Raw genomic sequence first — 19,189 nt, forward strand, 5'->3', positions numbered from 1 at the left:
CACGTCCAGTTTTCCTGCTGAGCAGAGAGATAGGCAGCTTCCTGGCCTGCACCTCCGCCTTGAGCTGCTCCCCTGCCCAGCACAAATGCTTCACCCAGCATTAGCACTGAGGCACAGCACCTCGCAGGCACAGGGCAGCGACAGATGTGGACCTGAAGACTCTGCTAGTTTGCCAACTCACTTTCTTAAAGAAAAATAAGTTGTTTTCTCTCTCTCACTCTCTTTCTCTCTCCTCTGGAGAGTGAACCTAGGGCCTTCACAATGAGCTATATCCCCAGCCTTATTTTTCTTTTTTTTTTTGACAGGATCTCACTGTGTAGCCCAGTCTGGGGTTGAACCCTTGACAATCCACCTGTTTCAGCCTCCTGAGTGCTGCGAGTATAGCTTGGCTGGAACTCAATTTTGGTCCTCCTGCCGCAGCCTCCCAGAGTGCTGGGATTACAGGCATGCACCATCACATCGGGGCCTTCATTCTTTTTTACAAATAGCAACATTATCTCCCCTCCAGCAGTGAAGTAGGAATATTCCTTTCCCCGTCACTTTCCATAGCACGAGGGATCTGAGGCCTGTGACCAGTTACTCAAACAGATGTAACTGCATGTTTGACCAGGCTGTGGACCTCACCCGTGTCTCCTGCTCCACCTGTTCTGCCGTGTATGGTCTTGAGCACCTGCCACCGAGCAGAGGAGGCTTACCCAGTGCATGTTGGGGAAACACCCCTCAGGCCCCCTGCCCTCGATTGCTATCCTGAACCACTGCTGCACATCTAAGGCCACTCTGAGATCCCACAGTACCCTCAGTTCCCTTCCCCGAGAAGGTCCTCAAGGCTTCCTCCGGTTCCACTCGGACGACCCATCTGCTGGGCGAATACTGCTTCTCCAGCTCCTGCGGAACACAGACAGAGGCCCCATGAGACTTTCACTCTTGAAACTAGGTTTGTTCAGACAAACAATGGAGATGCTCTCAGATCGCTGGTCTAGGGCCCCTCCAGTGACAGCCTAAGGGGAGATGAGGCTCTGGAAAGATGCCCAGCTCACCTATCGTGGGTCCCCTCCTACAGCAGCTGAGACCAAGGAGGCCAGCCGTGAGCTTGGCCAAGTTATTCACCCTCACCAGCATGCTAACGAGCCACTGATCTCAGCCCTACCTAACGTGTAAGCAGAGGCAGAGAGGGCGGGGAGACTGCCAAAAACTCAGTAATCGAGGTCAATATTTTAATGCAATACTTTCTTTGTTTGTTTTTGGTGGGTTTTTTTGGTACCAGGGATCGAACTTGGCTCCTTGCGCTTGTGCAGCAGGCGGTGAAACCACTGAGCTAAATCCCTGGCCCTTGTTTCGGTTTTTTTGAGACAGGGTCTCACTATGTAGGTGAGGCTTGCCATGAACTCCTTACGTATCCCAGACTGATCTCAAACTTGCAGCGATCCCCTGCCTCCGCCTCCCAAGTGCTAGGATTATAGGCAGGCACCACCACGCCCAGTTACGCAATTTTTTTGGGAAAATCAAATATTCTAAAAAAAATCATAATGAACAAACTATCAAAATTTTCAATAGGCAGGGGCTGTGGCCCACACTTGTAGTCCCAGCACCTAGAGGACAGAGGTAGCACAGAGCTGACCTTCTCCGATAGGGAAGCTATGACTGCAGGGGTACACAACTCAGAGGGACAGAGGTGACAAGGCCAGAAGCAAAGGTCACTTTGCCAACGCTACCTGACCACACACCTGAAGGACAGAGAAGAGGCTGGGCCACTGGAGCCAGAGGCTCTTGGAACGTGTCAGATTTAACAGATTTTGGAGAAAGGGTTGAAACCTGAAGACAGAATGGCCTCCTGCAAAGGCCTGGACCAAGGGCCATCCACGCCGCATCATTTCCTGGCTGCCTCAGCCCGGGCAGTTTGCTTGTCTCTGGTGCGTTCCCTCACAGGTGTAACGGGGATACAGGCCCCTCACAAGGTTGAAAGAGACGGCCCGCAGATGGAGCAAGCCCCCACCCGCCACGCCCCAGGAATGCTTCTTGCTCCCATGGAATGGGGTTCTCGGCCAGAGGTGCTGGGAGCCGCACAATCCATCCTGTATGGACGGTCACCTGTGGAAGCTTCAGGCCTACCTAGCACAGCCCTAACTGCTGCCACTGTCACTGAGCGAAAAGCCTAAATAATCCCTGCAGCTTTGCCAGCTCTCAGCTAACTTAAAGATCACTCATTTTGGAGGCCAGGTGGTGAGCATAATGGCTGCTCAGGACACTGACAGAGGTCCCACGGGCTAACTGGAACAGCGGTCAGGCCTAGCGTCTGCCTTCACATTGTGCCTGTCCCCCATGGGTCAGATTCTACTCAGTTCTGCATGTAAACATGTTGGCTACTGGAGAATGTTTTGTCCAAACATTAACCCAGGGTTACCTTGACCTCTTTCCTCTCCCTTCAAGGCTAAAGACATCCGCTGGCCGCCATGACCGGACACACCAGACCATGAGAGACACGAAAAGTGATGGCGGCCAATTTCTTGGATGGCCTCTAAAAGCTCCAGAAAAGACGTGGCTCTCCCTCCTTCCTACCCAGAATCTGTAAACCTCCACTGGAGGCCTTGAGAATCTGATGAAAGCTACGGATACCACCTGGAGTGCAGAAGTCAGTTTGTGAGCAGAGCGCTGCCTTCTCCATTCTTCGGCCATGAAATGAGGCCTCTCCTTCTCCCCAGCACTTGCCTCTTGGCCATTAGTTTTTCTGTGGAACGAACTTCTGGACTTGAGTTTGAAGACTTTATTTATGGAGACAGAGTCTCACTTTACAGTGCAGGCTGGCCTAAAACTCACGGTCTTCCTGCTTCAGCCTCCCAAGTGCTGGGCTTACAGGCATGTGTCATAATGGCCAGCAGATGACACCACTATTTATGACAGCGACAGTCCAGGGGATGTCTGAGAGGCGGCTGATATTGTAGTCAAGTGTGTATGGGGAAGGAGGTGGAGAAACAGGAGTAGGAGGAAGAGAAGCAAGGAGGAAGGGAAGGGAGAGACTGGGATTTCCTGGGGTAGTATCTATCTTGCATCAGATTCACAGAGGTGTCTCTGATTAGAAAAAGAACACTTCCAGAGATGGGCTCCACCTGGAGGAACCCCGAGTGGGTGCTGCTGGGCCTCTGCCTCTCAGGCCTGGTGCTCTCTTTCTACGTGCTGCACATGAAGGCGGCGCAAGCCCGAGACCAGGACTAGCACGCGCTCTGTGATGTGGGTGCTGCCATCAGCTGTTCTCACGTCTTCTCCAGGTGAAGCCAAGGCTTCGGGCTGGTGGAGCACGTGCTGGGAGCAGACAGCATCCTCAATCCATCCAACAGCGTATTCGGGTGGATTTTTTACTCGCTACAACTGTTGTTAGGTAGCCTGTGGGGACGCTGGGTCTCTGTCCTGCTAGTGCTGAGTTCCCTGGTGTCCCTTGCTGGTTCTCTCTACTTAGCCTGGATCCTGTTCTTCGTGCTCTATGATTTCTGTGTTGTCTGCATCACCACCTATGCTGTCAATGTGGGCCTAATGTGGCTTAGCTTCTGGGAGTTCCTGGAGCCTGAGGCCAAGGCCAAGCAGCACTGAGGCCTCAGCCCAAACTAGGATGACCTCATCGGCTTGTAGCCCATAGCCTTGGCCAAGCAGGCCATGTCTGGGTCCCTTGAAGGCCTTGCATTTCCCCCCAGCCATGCATAACCACACACAGGAAAGTGGACCGAATATGCCTGTCACTCTCTCCAAGGGCTGGTTTCTGCTCTGCCTTGGGAGGGAAGGTTCTAAGCAATAAAATTTCCTAAATAAAAAAAAAAAAGAAAAAAGAAAAAGAACACTTCCTAAAATGCAGGAAACCTATTTAAGAACTTACAACCCAGGCCGGGGATTTAGCTCAGTGGCACCGCCCCTGCCTTGCAAGCACAAGGTCCTGAGTTCGATCGCTGGTACCAAAAACAACAACAACAAACAAACAAACTTACAACCCAACGATGTCACAACAAGTGCCAGGCCTTGCACCATGTTCCTTTCCCGTGTCCTTTCTGACCTCACAGCAGCCCCACAGTAAGCACCAGCCTTTCTGCAACTCTTGGCCTCTGGCCCCTAAATGCAGAACTGGAGGAGCTGTACAACCTCGGGTTAAGGTCTGAAACTTTGCCCTCAACCTCCAGGGCCTCTGACATAGCTAGGATTTCTTTTCTCCCCCCTCAAAAATTGGACAAAACAAAACAAAACAAAATCTGCTGTTGCAAAAAGACAAACAGGCCTGGGGTGGTGGTGCACACCTGTGATCCCAGCACTCCGGAGGCTGAGGCAGGAGGATCACTACAAGTTCGAGGCCAGCCTCAGCTACATAGTGAATTCAAGGTCAGCTTGAACTGCTTAGCAAGACCCTGTTTCAAAAAACAAAATAAAGCGGGCCTGGAATTTAGCTCAGTGGTTCTGCCGCCTGTCCGTCAAGGACCGGAGTTCGGTCCCCGGTACCAAAACAAACAAACAAAAACCAAAACAAAGTCAAACATCTTGTGCCCAAGACTTTGGGACCTGGCAAACGAGCACCCGCAGAAGCGCCTCCCTAGAATCCCAGGGCAGCCTCGGAGTCGATCTCCGTGGCCCCAGGCCTCCCTGCAGCCCTCCTACCTCTGCAGACATCTCCTTCCAGGGCTCCAGGGCTCCAGGGCCCCGGGACCCGCGCGCGGGGATTCCATGCTGGTCCATGGCAGAGGGCTGTGCAGGAGGGCTGTGCAGGGTGCACTGCACTGGTGGCTGACAGGTGGGGCCGGGTCTAGGCAGGCCGCGCCCACCGCTGGACTGAATCGCACCACGGAGCCACGCCCACTGAATCACGCCCACCGCCGGCTTCCATTCGTTCTTCTCCGGGTTCTTCCCAAGAGAGGAAACAGTTTGCGGCAAAATCTCTTCCTGGGATCAGGGATCACGCGGGAGGGTGAGCCGGGGGGTCACGAGATCGAGGCCAGCCTGAACTACAGAGAGGGGGGAGAGGGAGAGGGAGAGGGAGAGGGAGAGGGAGAGGGAGAGAGAGAGAGAGAGCGAGAGCGCGAGCCTGTATGAACAAAACTCGGAAAATAAAAAATAAAAAGTACTCCCGTCGGACTGCAGGCGCTGATTGGCTCCGGTTTTGGCAGCGCTGCCTCCCGATTGGCCCGCACGCCAGGCTCAAGAGGGACTGCGCGGGAAGCGGCCGGATCCTACAGGCGGCAGACAGGCGCTTGGGTCCCCGGTGCTGCTGTGTTCTCCGGGAGACACTATGAGCTGCATCAACCTGCCCTCAGTGCTGCCCGGCTCCCCCAGCAAGACCCGGGGCCAAATCCAGGTGCGGGGCACGGGGGTCGGGGTGGTGCCTGGCGTCCGCGTGGAGCGGACCCCAAGGTGACCTCTTCTTCTCTCCTAGGTGATTCTCGGGCCCATGTTCTCAGGGAAAAGGTAATGGCTCCCTGGGACCCCTGTGCTCCCCGGATCTTCCCAGATATCCCATCCGGGGCTCCTGCCCCGCCCCGCGTTCCTCTCCTCCGGAATCCAGTCCTGGAGGAAGCCGCGCGCATCCCCGCGGGGCTCGGGCCTTCAGGAGCTGGACACAGTTGGCCGCAGCCTAAGCCCCCCAATCCTCAGAAGGGGCGTCTGGGTGTGTGCACTGTGTGCACTGTGAGCCATCTTCTGTCTGGACACCCCTGCCCTGTGGCTGCTTCCTTCTGTGCCCGGGAACCTCCAGCTACTTCCTTCCCCGCTCCGGGGTTCCCTGAAGCCTGCAGCCATAGCCATCCTCCCCCCACCCCCGGGAGGGGCCTTTCCCGGGACAGATGAAGCCACTGAGCCCCCCGAGTAAAGGCCCCGACCGTCACGCCGGCTCCAACCCCTTGCTCGGAGCGTGAGCCTCAGCGTCGGGGTTCTGGGCCCAGAAGCAAGCGGGTTGGTGAATCCAGAAAACCTGAGCGGCCCTGGAAATGCAGTCAGCCTCTGCCCCTTTCCCTACCTCGTCCCTGAGACCCCTGCTTCCCCGGTCTTACCGGGGCCGCTCGACGCCGTTCCTGCCCCGCGGCGGATGCAGACTGGAGGCCGGTGCGTGCTCCGTGCGAGACCCCAGGCCGCAGAGGGATGCTCGGCCCGGCGCGAACTCCGAGCCCGCCTTTTCTCTCCCGCGCTCCTCGGCTGCTCTGTGGGTTCCGTCGTGGGGTGCCGGCTGCCCACCACTAGGGGGCAGGGGCGGCCCGCCTTGTGCGCCGGCCTCGACTCAGCCTCTCTCTTGCAGCACCGAGCTGATGAGGCGGGTCCGCCGCTTCCAGATCGCGCAGTACAAGTGCCTGGTCATTAAGTACGCCAAAGACACGCGCTACAGCAGCGGCTTCTCCACACATGACAGGTCAGTCCTGCCCTGAGGTCCCGTCCCACAGAACTGTGTGAGGCTGGTTGGTCATTCTGATTCCGGGCCCTGACAGCTTCAAATCCAGGCGAGGCAGCTCTTGCCTGGGGTGCTCAGCAGGGATGGGGAGGGACTGCACCTCAGAGGCCACTTGACAGGTTTGGGAGGCATCTTTAGTTCTCACGCTGGAGGGGCCAGGGTGCTTCTGGTCTGTAACAGTGCCGGTCAGGGATGATTCCACAGGACTGTCCCCACACCCAGAATGGGCCCTGGATGCCTGTCCAGCCTGCCCAGATGGGGAACCTTGCTCTAGAGTTTGCACCCGGCAGAGGCTGCAAACTGGTTATTTGGCTTCCACGCTGATTTTTGTTTAATTTCTTAGTCATCTGTCCCTAGCTGGCTTCCTGTCACCTTATAGCCTTTATGCTTCTGGGTTGTATGTTTATCTGCCTGAGTCCTGTGGACATTTCCGGCCCTCGACCTCTCGGTGGGAGTTAAATCTAGTTCCTTGGTAGCAGATTTGGGGCTGGCATTCTGAGCCTGGGCACACTTCTCTGCCCTCCGGACTCCCGGCAGTGACACAGATGTGCTGCTGTCCAGAGAACCAAACTACTTGACAACACTTGGCCTGGGGTGGGGGCCCGGGGGTTCTGAACCTGGAAGGGAGGTGGAGAATGCCAGGACTCAGGTACATGCAAGGAGTCAAGACACATGCAGGGCCAGGGACTTAGCTCAGTGGTTCTGCCGCCTGCCTCACAAGGGAAAGGTCCCGAGTTTGATCCTCCCAAAAACAAACAAGACACATGCGTCATGGTTGAACGTCAGACACACACGGTTCGCTTCCCTGCCATTCCCTGCACTGGGGTCAGTGAGAGCAGAGGAGGAGACGTGGTACATGTTGTACAGTGGTTACCGAGGCACCTTCTAGGGTGGGCTGGATCTAAGATTGCGTGGCTCACAGGTCTAACCCTGGTGGCGTTGACAAAGGTCTGCAGATGCCGAAGCCATGGCCAGCTGGCTGCCTGCCTGTCCTCCCGCTGGTCTTATGTGTCTGGGGAGGGAAGAGGGAATTTAAAGTGCATGAAATCCTGCTTCAAGTTCTCCCCAGATCTTGAGGATTGTTATCACAAGATCATAGATAGGCAGTAGGGCCAGGGATTTAGCTCAGTGGTGCCACCGCCTGCCTCACAAGTACAAGGTCCCGAGTTCTATCCCTGTTGACAACAACAACAACAAAAAGCAGTAGCTGTGAACTACTATAAATTTTTTTTTTTTTTTTTTTTTGGTACCAGGGATCAAACTCGGGTCCTTGCGCTTGCGCAGCAGGCAGCAAAACCACTGAGCTAAATCCCGGCCCTGGACATTGCTGATTTCTAGTCCGGAGTCTGAGCAGGACACGGGGGCACACGTCTGTAATTCAGCACTCTGGGAGGCTGAGGCAAGAGAATCACAAGTTCAAGCCCAGCCTGGGCAATTTGTAACCTAGCACGACCAGGTCTCAAAGTAAATTAGGCCCTGGGTTCAGTCCCCAGTACCACCCCCAAAAAAGCAGAGCGTCAGTTAACTGGTTTTCTGACCCTGGGTCTGTATTCTCCCCGATCCCTCCCCACAGATGCTGACTTCTCAGCACTGTGCTGGGCCACACTGCCCCAGCTGTGCAGGAGGGGGTGGCCCTACATCCCCTGCAGCTTGCTCTCTCCGGGCTCGGTTTCCCCAGCCTCACTTGAGCTCTGGCTTTCCTCCTCAGGAACACTATGGAGGCGCTGCCAGCCTGCCTGCTCCGGGACACAGCCCAGGAGGCCCTGGGAGCGGCCGTCATAGGCATTGACGAGGGGCAGTTTGTGAGTTCACTGCCCTGGCATTGCTTCCCACGGGCTATCCCCCTCTTCCTGCTGGTTTGCATGTTATCAATTCTGTCTCTGATCTGTTAGTAAAATAACAGGGTTAACTTACCTCAGCTAGTATCTGTGGTTGGCTCTGTGGACAGCTTTAGGGTCCCTGCCAATCCACTGGGGGAGGGGAGGGGAAGGAGCGCTGCTGTAGTAAATACACCCCCAATGCCAGAAAATTAAGATGACACTTTTTTTTTTTTTTGGTACCGGGGAATGAACCCAGGACCTTCTGCTTTTGAGGCAGGCACAGTGCCACTAGATGACACATTTTTTTAAAATATACTTAAGCCAGGTGTGGTGGTGTGTACCTGTAACCCCAACACTGTGGGAAACTAGGCAGGAAGATCCTAAGTCCAAGATCTGCCTAGACAACTTATTGAGACCCTGCCTCAAAATAAAATAAGGGATGTAGCTCAGCGGTACAGCGTCCTTGGGCTCAACCCCCCATCCCATCCATGCAATATGTGAGATAAGGATGGAATATATTTATTCACAGTATATACCATGATGATTTAAACATATTGCACTATTGAAATTTATTTCTCACTCACATAGTCCTATGTGGTTCCCGCCCACAAGGCTTCCATTCTCTCTGCCTTTAGGTGGCCCTGGGTGATGAGGACCCAGACCCCTGGGTGACTCCCATCTAGACAGTGGAAGGAGAAAGACCCAGCAGAACCCCCTCCCCCCACAGTGTGGGGTTTTCATGCCAGAAGTCACATGATCTGCTGGCTGGAATTTGAATGTGGTTCCCTAACTACATTTAGTCTCACTCCATAGCCTGGAGGAGGAAGTGATTCTTTGGTTAGCGGATCTCTCCTCACCCTGACTCCCAGTGCAGGAGCTGGTGGCTCAGTCCTGGTCCACCTGTACGAGTCATGGCTCCCAAACCATGGGTACAGTGAGGCTGCCTGTCCCCCACTGCACATGTGGGATGTCTCCCTTTGAGCTGGATGCCAGGCTGCCAGTTCTCACTCTGGGTTCGGGACCCTGCAGCAGATGTTTGCCCACCCATCTTGGGTGTGCCCAGTCAGGGACACTGACATCGTCTTTTGTTTTGGGGGCTGTTTTTTTTTTCGGTGGTACTGGGGATTGAACCCAGGGCCTTCTCCCTGAGCTACATCCCCAGGTCTTTTACTTTTTTATTTTGAAACAGGGCCTAGCTAAGTTTTAAATTGCCTAGGCTGGGCTCAAACCTGTGTTCCTCCTGCCTCAGCCTCAAGAGTATTGGGTCCTTCTAGTCCTCATACCTGTGTATTCTGACCAAGTGGCTCATAGCGCTGCTGTGCCCTTTGTTTCTTGCGGGGTCAGAGCCAGCCTCAGATGTCCATGCAGTAGGCCCCTGGGACAGCAAGGTCCTTGGTGCAGGGGACACAGCAGAGGCCCCACCTTGAGTTGACACCTGTCAGATGGTGGCAGCTGCTAACGATTATCAGGGAAAGGCCAAGAAGGGGGTGAGAGTTACTGCAGGGAGGGTCCTAAAGGGGACAGTTTGAATGGGGCTTGAAGGAGCCCCAGGAGCCTGGGTGCTCCCGCAGGAGCATGGCTGGAACCATCAAGGTGAAGAGGCAGCTGTGCCACAGGGCTACAGAGACGAGGAGAGACAGGAAGTTGTTGGGGTGGCCTGGCCTGACTGTGAGCCCAGGAGAAATGGGAGCCAGAGGCCGTGGTGAGGTCTGCTGGGCCTTTGCAGAAGAGCCAGGTGGGTGGCCTGCCGGGTGACGGCTCACATGCGGGGCATGCGCATGTCTCTGACTGCGTGTCTCATTTCTGCGTGGCCAACAGCTTCTCCGTGCCTGTCTGCGGTCCGTTTTTCCTCTCGGACACTGCCTCTCTAGGGTTTCCACCTTTCCTTCTTTCCCCCCTCCCCTCTTTCTTCCTTTCAATAGTTGGTGCTCCCTGATCACACTGCGAATCTCTCTCCCCCATTTATTTGAATTTTGTCTGTGGCATCTGACTTAGTCTCTCACCATTGGGAATTTGTTGTTTTACTTTGTTACATCCTCGCTCTTTCCCAGGGGCTTGGATGCCAGGGAGCAGAGGCCTCCCCTGGGCCGACCAGCTGGCCCTTGTTAAGATGCTAAGAAGGTGACAGTCTTCTCCTAGGCCTCCTAATCTTGCCTTTGGATTCCCTCCCTCTCTTCAAGACTTACTTGTTCAGAGGAGCTGGGTTTGGTGACACCTGCCTATAATCCCTGCACTTAGGAGGCTGAGGCAGGAGGATCTTGAGTTCTGGACAGACCTAACTGCAGGTGCTCAGGAGGTGCGGACACAGCTGATGAACTCAAATGGACAGACTTGTCACTGTCAGTGGGCTCCTTGCTGCTTTTCTGCATGTGTGGATTCCACACTGCAGGGACTTTTGCCTTCCTGAGTTCCTTGAAGTTCCTTTATATTTATTTATTTATTTATTTGGGCTGTGCTGGGGATTGAACCCAGGGCCTCACACATGCTGGGCAGGCAGTCTGCCACTGAGCTACAGACCCAGTTCTTCATAGCATTGTATTTTGGGACAAAGCTTGCTCAGTTGCCCGAGCTGGCTCCACACTTGCCATACTCCTCCTTCAGCCTCCCAAGCCGCTGCAATTCTGGGTGTGTGCCACAGCACCAGCTCGGCTGCACTTCACACGGCCCTGCCTCGGGCTCCTCAGGCAGCAACACTACAAGGAAAGGGCCTAGGCCTCTCTCCCCAGCCTGGTAGAACAGCAGGCCGCTGTGCTGCCAGAGGGGCCTGGGCAGTGGTGGGCACGTGTGCATGGCCCAGTCCCTAGTCTGGGGACCTCAGGGGCACATTAGTGCCCTTGTTCTCAGGCTCCATGTGGAGCTGCATTGTCGAATGAATCGGGCCGGCTCTCTGAGGCCCCAGAAAGCTGCGGCTGGGGGTAGCAGCTCACTCTTCCTCCACCCACCCCTTCCCAGTTCCCTGACATTGTGGAGTTCTGCGAGGGCATGGCCAATGCCGGGAAGACAGTGATCGTGGCGGCCCTGGACGGGACCTTTCAGAGGAAGGTAAGGCGCCCAGTCCCTGGGCGGGATCAGGAAGGAGGAGGGGCCTTGGTGGACACTGGCCACCAGTGTTCCCCTTCTCTGCCACTATGGAGGGCACTGCCTGAGCTCAGGTTCCCCCAGGTCTGGCCAGAATGGGTGCCACCTGCTGTTGGGTGCTTTAAATCTGGAGGGACAGAGCAGGGCATGCACTCAGTGAGGGCAGGGTCAAGGTGGAAGTCCCTCTTCCATGCCCCTCAATCAAAGGGTATCAAACAGCAGGCCCGGGCATCTGGGCTCACCTGCGTCCTCCATGCCTGCAGGCTTTCGGCAGCATCCTGAACCTGGTGCCCTTGGCTGAGAGCGTGGTGAAGCTGACCGCTGTGTGCATGGAGTGCTTCCGGGAAGCCGCCTACACCAAGAGGCTGGGCCTGGAGAAGGAGGTGGGTCCACCTGCTTCTGTCTCTGGGGGCCCCTTTGACACCCCACCGACCCTTCTTCCCTTCCTCCCTGCTGCCAGGTCGAGGTGATTGGTGGAGCAGACAAATACCACTCCGTGTGTCGCCTCTGCTACTTCAAGAAGTCCTCGGTCCAGAATGCTGGGCTGGACAACAAGGAGAACTGCCCAGTGCTGCCGGGGGAGGCCTCAGTGGCCAGGAAGCTCTTTGCCCCTCAGCAGGTGCTGCAGTGTGGCCCTGCCATCTGAGGGTCCCCATGTGGCCCTGCAGAGGAGCCAGAACTGTGCCCACGACGTGAGACAGGCCCGCTCTCCTCGCCCGTCCGCCCGCCCTCTGGCCTCTCAGGCTTTGCCCCCGTGGCTGGATGACGCCCGAGGCTGGAGCCAGCCAGGCCTCGTGGTTTGGGGTCCACACTGCCTCCTCCTCCAGGGAGCGGGCAGAGCCACACACCGGTGTGACATTGGTACTGCTGGCTGCTTCCCTCCCCCTTGTGATTTTCACTTTCGAGTTTCTCTTCTCCTTGGGGTGCCTGTGCCTCGCCGTGCAGAGGCCCCCCTGTCCATCTGAGGACGTCTGGTCCGGTGCCCCCTGCTGCCCTTTGGGCTGAAATCCCTCCCTACACTCTAGCTCTAGCAGTGGCTTCTCCAGAAAAGATGTCATCTTTCAGGTGCCAGAGCTTGACTCTTAAAGAGGAAGGTGCTCTGTGGGGCTGAGCCCGGCCTCTTTTGCTGCCGCTTTGACGTTAATGACCAGTATTCAAATTTAGTAACTGGTAAAGACACATTTCAGTCTGGCCTGGGTTCCCGGGTCTTATACGCCGCTCCTATGTGATTCGAGTGGAGATCTCATCTCACCCAGGTCTTATTATTCTAGTGCTCATAAGCTCCTGACCCAAGCCTGATGATGAGAAAAGACTGAGGAACAGGCCAGGGATTTAGCTCGGTGGTTTCACCACCTGCTGCACAAGCGCATGGACCCGACCCGAGCTTGCACCCCGGTACCAAAAAAAAAAAAAAAAGACTGAGGAACTTGTCCACCCCGCCTTTTTGTCTGTCTGGTTTTAGGACGAATAAGCCTGCGGTCCAGGCTGGAAAGCCCAGGCGTTGGTGGGTGTTAGTGCCAGCCGGGGCTGGAAAGTCAGGTTGTTTGTGAAGCAGACACTGAGGAACGAGCTCAGCTGTGCTCCGGAGAGGCCTGCTCGCAGGGCTGGGTGCAAGGGTAAGGCCTGTACCCTGGTCTGTGCCGTGCTCACACACTGGGTGGAGAAGGGTCAGTATTCCCAGGGGCCTGTCCTCTCCTCTTTGCTATATCCCAACTTGCCGGCTATTGGTTGAGGCCTGCAGCTCACAGGGCCCAGTAGTAGGGAGCTAGGCATCTGTACTGGGATTTTGAAACTTAGGCCCCACTGTCCACAGCTCCAGACAGTTACACAAAAGGAGAAGCCAGGAGTTGCATCAGGGGTCCCATCTCCTGCCTGAGGGCCCACTTCCCCGGGCCTGGCCCAGGAAGGGATTCCCCAGGTACTCTGAGCCCTGACCTGGGGGGAATCGGAGGGCCTGGACCACCCCACTCAGCGCCTCACCCCTGCTGTGGAAGAAAAGGGTTACAGGGGAGGGGTCTCGAGAGGGGCAGCTCCCAAGTGTCCCCCACCCTCCCAACACTAGGAAGGCAGCGGCTGGGCCGCCTCACAGGCCAGAAAAACCTGTCTTGTTTACAAGCTGAGCACACTGGCTATTTTAGGATGCTGGTTGAAGGTGGGGGAAGGGGGATGCCACATATAGGACAAAATACAGTCCTGAAGTCAGCCCCCCAAGCTGGAACCTGAGGAATCCTACCTACTACCTCTGGGCTGAGGCCCAACCCAGGACAATGGAAACTGAGAAAAACATTTATTCCATCTCCAAACCAGTCCAGCAGAATCCAAGGGCAAGGGGCATCTCCCCGAGGCTTTTTAACACATTCCAACAGCCTGTGGGTTGTGGCTCTCACACTTGGTAACTGAAGTTGCAGAATATTTACATAAAGCTGGGCGTTATGTCAGGCAGAGGCCCTCCCTGCTGCCAGGGTTGGGAGCAAGAAGGAAGGGCCATGGGTCCCCCGGGTGGGCACCAGCCCCATACCTGTGGCAGTGAGAGCCAGCCCAGAAGTGATTGGCACAGAGTGGCAGGCCCCAGAGGACACAGCACAAGCCCAGCCTGAGTAGGGCACGACATGGGGCTGAAGGCATGGAGGTGGAGGTGGCAAACCTGAGTGAGGAGTGCGAGCCTGAGCCCAGCACTGGAGAGACGTGTGAGGCCCCCGGCCCCCATCTTTGGCAGAAAGCCCAGATGGCCGGCTGTCAGCCTTGGGCTGGGCTCAGCTCCTTGGGGCGAGGGGGACACTAAGGCACTTGTCAGAAGAGCACAGTGTGGGCTACTGGCTGCTACTAGCAGACCGGGCTCATGGAAAGCAAAAAGGAGCTGGGAGTGTAGCTCAGTGGCAGAGCGCCTGCCTAGCATGTGTGAGGAGGCCCTAGGTTCCAGCCCCAGCACCAAGGGGGAAGAAAAACAGCAAGAGAACTTCTAGCTAACCCTTCCTCAAAATGCCCTGGAGTGGGTGCATGTTAAGGCCCTATGGGTGCAGGGACTTAGGGTGTGCTGCTGGGCACAGAAGGCCAGGGCTCTCCAGGGGGCCAGGATCCAGGGGAACCGGGCATCCTCCCCTGCCCTGCAGCTCCGATCAGTACACAGGGGGCGGCTGGTAGCCCTCGGTGGTGTCTGCGTTCTGGGTGAAGGGCGGCTGCTGGTAGCTGTCCACCGATCCGCTGGGGTAGGAGGCATAGGCTGTGTTGGGGTCTGGGGTGGGATCCACATAGTTCTGGATGAAGGCATCCACTCCAGCCTTGTAGCGCTGGTAGGCCAGGGAAGCCAGTGTGCCCTGCAGGGAGGTGAGAGGTGGGCAGGGTGCTGGGTGGAGGGTCCATTGCTGTACCCACGTCCGCTGGTCCTGAATGGCAGCCCAGCCTACTCACCCAGGAGAAGATGGAGAAGAAACTGAAGGTGATGGCTGCCCGGGCTGAGTCACCTCCCACCAGCACATCTTCAGGCCTGGTGGCTGCCCACTGGTTGGTAAGGAAGCAGAAACCAACAAACCACAGGAAGGTCCAGAGAGCTGGGGAGAGGATGGGGGGTTGGCTCCAGGTAGGGACGGGGCTTTCTGGGGACCCAGGAAGGACAGCCCTAAGGCAAGGATCTCCCAGAGCCCAGGGGTGTGTACACTGCAGGGGCAAGAGGTGAAGACTAAGGGGGTGCCCACCAGGAGGGACCTGCCTCAGGCCCACTGCAGTGGGTTTCAGCAGACTCTGGAAGCCTACAGCCCAGCCCGCGATGGTCTGCTCAGTGGGGCTGGTGACCCTGTCCCCCACTCTGGCCCGGAGAGGCCCTAAAACGCCTCTGGCTCCGGTGCCCATCCCAAGGGCAGACAGGCACCACAGGCGGGTACCTGAGAAAAGCAGGTCAGCAATGACCAGGTACTTGCGGTCAGTGGCGTTGCTGATCTGGGGGAAATAGATATCAACTACGAAGAAGAAGCCTGAGGCCAGAAAGGCCAGCACCCCAATGGTGGAGCCGTAGCGGCAGGCGTCCTCGTTGCGGTTGAAGACACAGTACATCTGATCCGAACTGTGTGTGTTGCTGTAGCCCTCACCGAAGATGCAGGAGAACACAATCAAGGCGAAGACCTAGCACAGGGAAGAGGATGCTGCAGAGTGGGTGCCACTGGCCAGCTCCAAGGGACGCGCCTGGAAGGGGTCCTGGAAAGGCATTCGAACACTTGCTGGTCCCGCCACTGCCTTTCCGTCTGAACCCGCTGAGGTGGGCTGACAGGCAAATGGCTCCCCCGATCCCCAGACCAGTCTCCTACTACCAAGGGCCTGCTGGGGATTCCTGGACTGGGGAGGGTGGGGACTGGTTGGGGAGCTCCTGGGAGGGGATTCCCCCTGTTTGCTGCAAGTCACCTCGTTTTGAGCTCGTGATGGGGACACAGGGCAAGCTGCACACCCCCACTTTGAATTTTAAGCAATACAGGCTACAAAGTCTGAGTCTCGCCTGCTCCCCATCTCATTACCTGCTTGGGGAGCCACCTCTACTTTGCCAACCTCTTCCGGAACACCCTGGTGAAGGGCAGCTCCACCTCTGGAAAGCCATGCCAATGCCCCTGGGGGCTCCTGCTTCTCCAAGCCCCTGCCAGCACCAGCCCTGGCCCTTCTAGCTCCTCCCTGGTCCCAAATGGACTCCCCAGTCCTGCCAGCTTCCTCCCCACAAGGACTTCCGGCCTCCTGGCATCCTGGTCCCTCCCCTCCCCGCCCCTACCTGGAGCTCCAGTCTCAGTGCTGTAGCACATCAGGTGCTCCAGATAGCCTGACTACAGGGCAGACCCCTGGGGTGGGGCTGGGGGCCTGGAGGGTGAGCACAGACCAGCTGGAACTCCCAGGGGGAGTCCAGCCCCTGCAGAGCAGACCATGTCACCTGGCTTCCTCCCCAAAATTCAAGGCCACCGTCCATGCCCAGCCCATCTCAGCAGATTCAGAGGAGTCTGTGGTGGGCACTTGGCTCCCTCTGAGGAAGCCTCCCCCAGGGTCCGTTGTGCCCTGGCTGGGAGCTCAATAGGGTTCTGGAGCCACCAGTCACAAGCCCCACCCCCAGCTGGAGAAGCCGGAACTCCGGGTGCAGGGAGCAGAGTACTCCCAGGGCTGCTGGCACCGCCGTCCCGACCCACCAGGGAATCTGGGCCAAGGCCACAGCCCAGGGCAGCCGGTCAGACCCCACGGTCGGGCTGGGGGTCCCCAGGCACCTACCCCCGCCACGCGCGCGCCTGACAGTTATCACCTGTCCGGCTCCCCACACCAGGTCCCAGAGAGCCTGCCCAGCTCGTGAGGAGGGCATGGCCTTGCTGGGCACGCAGACCCGGGCCAGCTCCCGGGTGGGAAGGGAACCCCGTTTAGGGCGCCGTGCCGCCTCCTGCCGCACCCCACGTGGCTTCTGAAAGCCCCTTCGCGGTGAATCCCCCGCCCTGGGAGCGCGGCGGGCGCGGCGGCCACCTGCTCCGCAGCCGCGCGGCTCCTCCCCTGCCAGCGGGGCGACAGGCCTGTCCCCGCCGGCCGGGCTCCGCGCCAGGGCGGCGGGACTGGCGGGGGCCCGGGGCGCGGAGGGGGCAGCGGGCCGGGCCGGGCCTGAAAGCCAGTCCCACGCGCGTTGCCGGGCCTGGCCGCCGGCGCCGCCACCTGTCGCGCTCCCGGGCTGGCGGCCCGGCCCGGCCCTAGGAGGCGCCCCGCGCGCGGCCCGGCCGCTCCCCGGCTCACCATGCACACGGCGCGCGCCACCACCTGCGGCTGAGTCAGGAAGCGCCGCAGTTCGAAGGAGCCGCCCGCGTTGGCCGCGCCATAGGCCCCGCTCTCCATGTCGCCGTCGCCGCTCGCCCCGGGCCGCCGAGCACAGGAACCCGCGACGCCCCGCCCCGCCCCGCCCGGCCGCGGGGCGTGGCCTCGGCCAGGGACCGGGGGCAAAGTGCGGCCTCCGAGCCGCCGCGGGGCGGGGGACGCGAGAGATCCCCCAGGAAAAGGGACCGCTCCCCTCCAGGAAGCCCGCCACAGGCCGACTCGGGCCTCCACCTACCAGGACGCAGGCTCATAAAGCCCCCGCTCTCTCAAAACCCTACCTGCGCCTGCTTGTAATCCCAGCACTCTGGGAGGCTGAGGCGGGAGAATTTCAAGTTAGAACCCAGTCTAGGCAATTAAGCGACTTAGCAAAACTCTTCAAATAAAAAATTAAGGGCTAGGGGCTGTAGCTTAGCGGGAGAAGGTATATTTGAAGTCACTTTCGAGGTCATGGGTTCGAACCTCAGCTCCGAAAAAGAAGAAAAAAAAAAAACAGGCTGGACTCCCTTTATGACCAGTTACTCTTCCTTCCCCTCTGAGCTAAGCCTACAATGGGGTCGAGGCCCCCATCACCACTTTCCCATGTTTCCTGGGCTGGGCGGGCCCGAGGTCCCGAAGCCTTCCAAATACTGAGACAAAATGAAAGGGAACCCAGGTCCCCGGGGGACGGAGTCAAATGCAGTTCCACTCAGCAAAGGCCCAGAGCCTCAAGGATGTGGAGGGCTGATCCTCTGCCTGGTGAGAGAATCCTGAGAGGCTCTTGGGGTCCACACCCTGACCCCCAGGGAGGAACTGCAGACCGAATGACAGCAGGATTCCCCAAGGGCTGGCAGGCTGGCAGGACTTTTTCTTTTTTGGGTGTGTGTGTGTGTGCAGTGTGTTTGAAATACTGTCTCACTGGGTGGTCCAGGCTGGCCTTGAACTCATGATGGAATGCTAAGATTACAGGCATACACCATCAGCCTGCCTTTTCTTTCCTTTTTTCTTTTTCCAGTCCCAGGGATTGAACTCAGGACCTCGTGCTTTTGCAAGGCAGGCAGGGTTGACACAGCTAAATCCGCTTGTGAGGCAGGCATCGGAACCACTGAGCTAAGAGCTAAATCCCCGGCCCTCCCTTCCTTTTTTGTTGTTTGGTTGATTGGGTTTTGTTCCTCTTTTCTGTGCTAATGATTTTGAGAGTGCACACTGGGGATTGAACTTGGGGCCCTTGCAATGGGCTTCATCCCCATTCCTTTTCTATTCTTTATTTTTCAGACAGGGTCTCACTAAGTTGCCCAGGCTGGGCTCAAAAACAGGAAAACATGATCCTCCTGCCTCAGCCTTTTTTAAAAATTTAGGTTTTTGTGTTTTTTTTTGAGACAGGGGTCTTGCTAAGTACCTCAGGCTGACCTTGAACTCATGGTGATCCTCCTGCCTCAGCCTCAAGAGTGCTGAGGTTACAGACGTGTGCCACTACACCAGGTTTAAATTTAGTATTTTGGGGCCAGGGATGTAGCTCAGTGGTTCCGGTGCCTGCCTCGAAAGCACAAGGTCCTGAGTTCCATCCCTGGTACTGAAAAACAAGCAAACAAAGGTAATATATTTAGTGTTTTGTTGAACATGGTGGCACCCATCTGGAATCCAAGTGCTCAGAAGCTGAGACTGGAGAATCGCCTTGAGTTCGAGACCCTATCTAATAAGTAATTAAATAAAAATAAATTAGATTTTTAATTATTTTTTACCCTTCCATCACTCCATTTGCCCTGCTCTCTTTTTCTTTCTTTCTTTCTTTCTTTTTTTTCATTTTTGTTTTTTCTTAGTTTTGTTTCGTTTTGTATGGGACAGGGTCTCACTACTTAGTCCAACCTGGCTTTGAGCTCACTATGTCACCCAGGCTGGCCTTGACCTCCTTGATTCTCCTGCCTCAGCCTCCTTAGTGCTGGGATCACAGATGTGCGCCACCATGGCCCACCATTTCTGCTCATTTTTAAAGACAAATGTTGGGCTGGGGATTTAGCCCAGTGGCTCTGTCGCCTGCCTCGCAAACGCAAGGACCTGAGTTCGATCCCCGGTACCAAGAAAAATAAATAAAAAA

At 56.9% G+C, this 19,189-nt stretch overlaps 3 protein-coding genes and 1 pseudogene across 5 annotated transcripts in view; 2 read left to right on the forward strand and 2 right to left on the reverse strand.

Moving 5' to 3' along the window:
• The window catches only part of Afmid (arylformamidase), a 23,009-nt gene extending 18,181 nt beyond the window's left edge, over positions 1-4,828 (reverse strand). For all 3 annotated transcript variants that reach the window (XM_004860821.4, XM_004860820.4, XM_004860818.4), the window contains exons 1-2: positions 4,630-4,828; positions 795-885 (exon numbers count right to left, since the gene is read on the reverse strand). In XM_004860821.4, coding sequence (XP_004860878.1) covers positions 795-885; positions 4,630-4,707 — 169 coding nt within the window. In that variant the 5' untranslated portion in view covers positions 4,708-4,828. The remainder of the gene's footprint in view (positions 1-794; positions 886-4,629) is intronic.
• LOC101701442 (vitamin K epoxide reductase complex subunit 1 pseudogene) lies at positions 2,472-4,524 on the forward strand (annotated as a pseudogene).
• On the forward strand, positions 4,780-14,855 carry Tk1 (thymidine kinase 1). The gene is made up of 8 exons (XM_004860822.3): positions 4,780-4,936; positions 5,110-5,323; positions 5,402-5,433; positions 6,257-6,367; positions 8,115-8,208; positions 11,179-11,268; positions 11,568-11,687; positions 11,765-14,855. The coding sequence occupies exons 2-8, from the start codon at positions 5,258-5,260 to the stop codon at positions 11,948-11,950; spliced, it is 699 nt and encodes a 232-aa protein (XP_004860879.1). The 5' UTR covers positions 4,780-4,936; positions 5,110-5,257; the 3' UTR covers positions 11,951-14,855.
• Positions 13,577-17,195, reverse strand: Syngr2 (synaptogyrin 2). The gene is made up of 4 exons (XM_004860817.3): positions 17,041-17,195; positions 15,183-15,420; positions 14,713-14,852; positions 13,577-14,618 (listed from the first exon to the last, which is right to left on the reverse strand). The coding sequence occupies exons 1-4, from the start codon at positions 17,137-17,139 to the stop codon at positions 14,421-14,423; spliced, it is 675 nt and encodes a 224-aa protein (XP_004860874.1). The 5' UTR covers positions 17,140-17,195; the 3' UTR covers positions 13,577-14,420.
• Positions 17,196-19,189: the final 1,994 nt, after the last annotated feature.

The sequence above is a fragment of the Heterocephalus glaber genome, unplaced genomic scaffold (assembly GCF_053883595.1).
Source record: "Heterocephalus glaber isolate CG9 unplaced genomic scaffold, H.glaber_assembly_v1.0 deba00000937, whole genome shotgun sequence".
NCBI lineage: Eukaryota > Metazoa > Chordata > Mammalia > Rodentia > Bathyergidae > Heterocephalus > Heterocephalus glaber.

Coding starts and splice junctions, on each gene's coding strand:
- Tk1 (XM_004860822.3), top strand. CDS start 5,258: ATGAGCTGCATCAACCTGCCCTCAGTGCTGCCCGGCTCCCCCAGCAAG. Junction 5,434..6,256: donor CCCATGTTCTCAGGGAAAAG/GTAATGGCTCCC, acceptor TCTCTCTTGCAG/CACCGAGCTGATGAGGCGGG. Junction 6,368..8,114: donor GGCTTCTCCACACATGACAG/GTCAGTCCTGCC, acceptor TTTCCTCCTCAG/GAACACTATGGAGGCGCTGC.
- Syngr2 (XM_004860817.3), bottom strand. CDS start 17,139: ATGGAGAGCGGGGCCTATGGCGCGGCCAACGCGGGCGGCTCCTTCGAA. Junction 15,421..17,040: donor TGGCGCGCGCCGTGTGCATG/GTGAGCCGGGGA, acceptor TCCCTGTGCTAG/GTCTTCGCCTTGATTGTGTT. Junction 14,853..15,182: donor TGCTGACCTGCTTTTCTCAG/GTACCCGCCTGT, acceptor TCCTCTCCCCAG/CTCTCTGGACCTTCCTGTGG.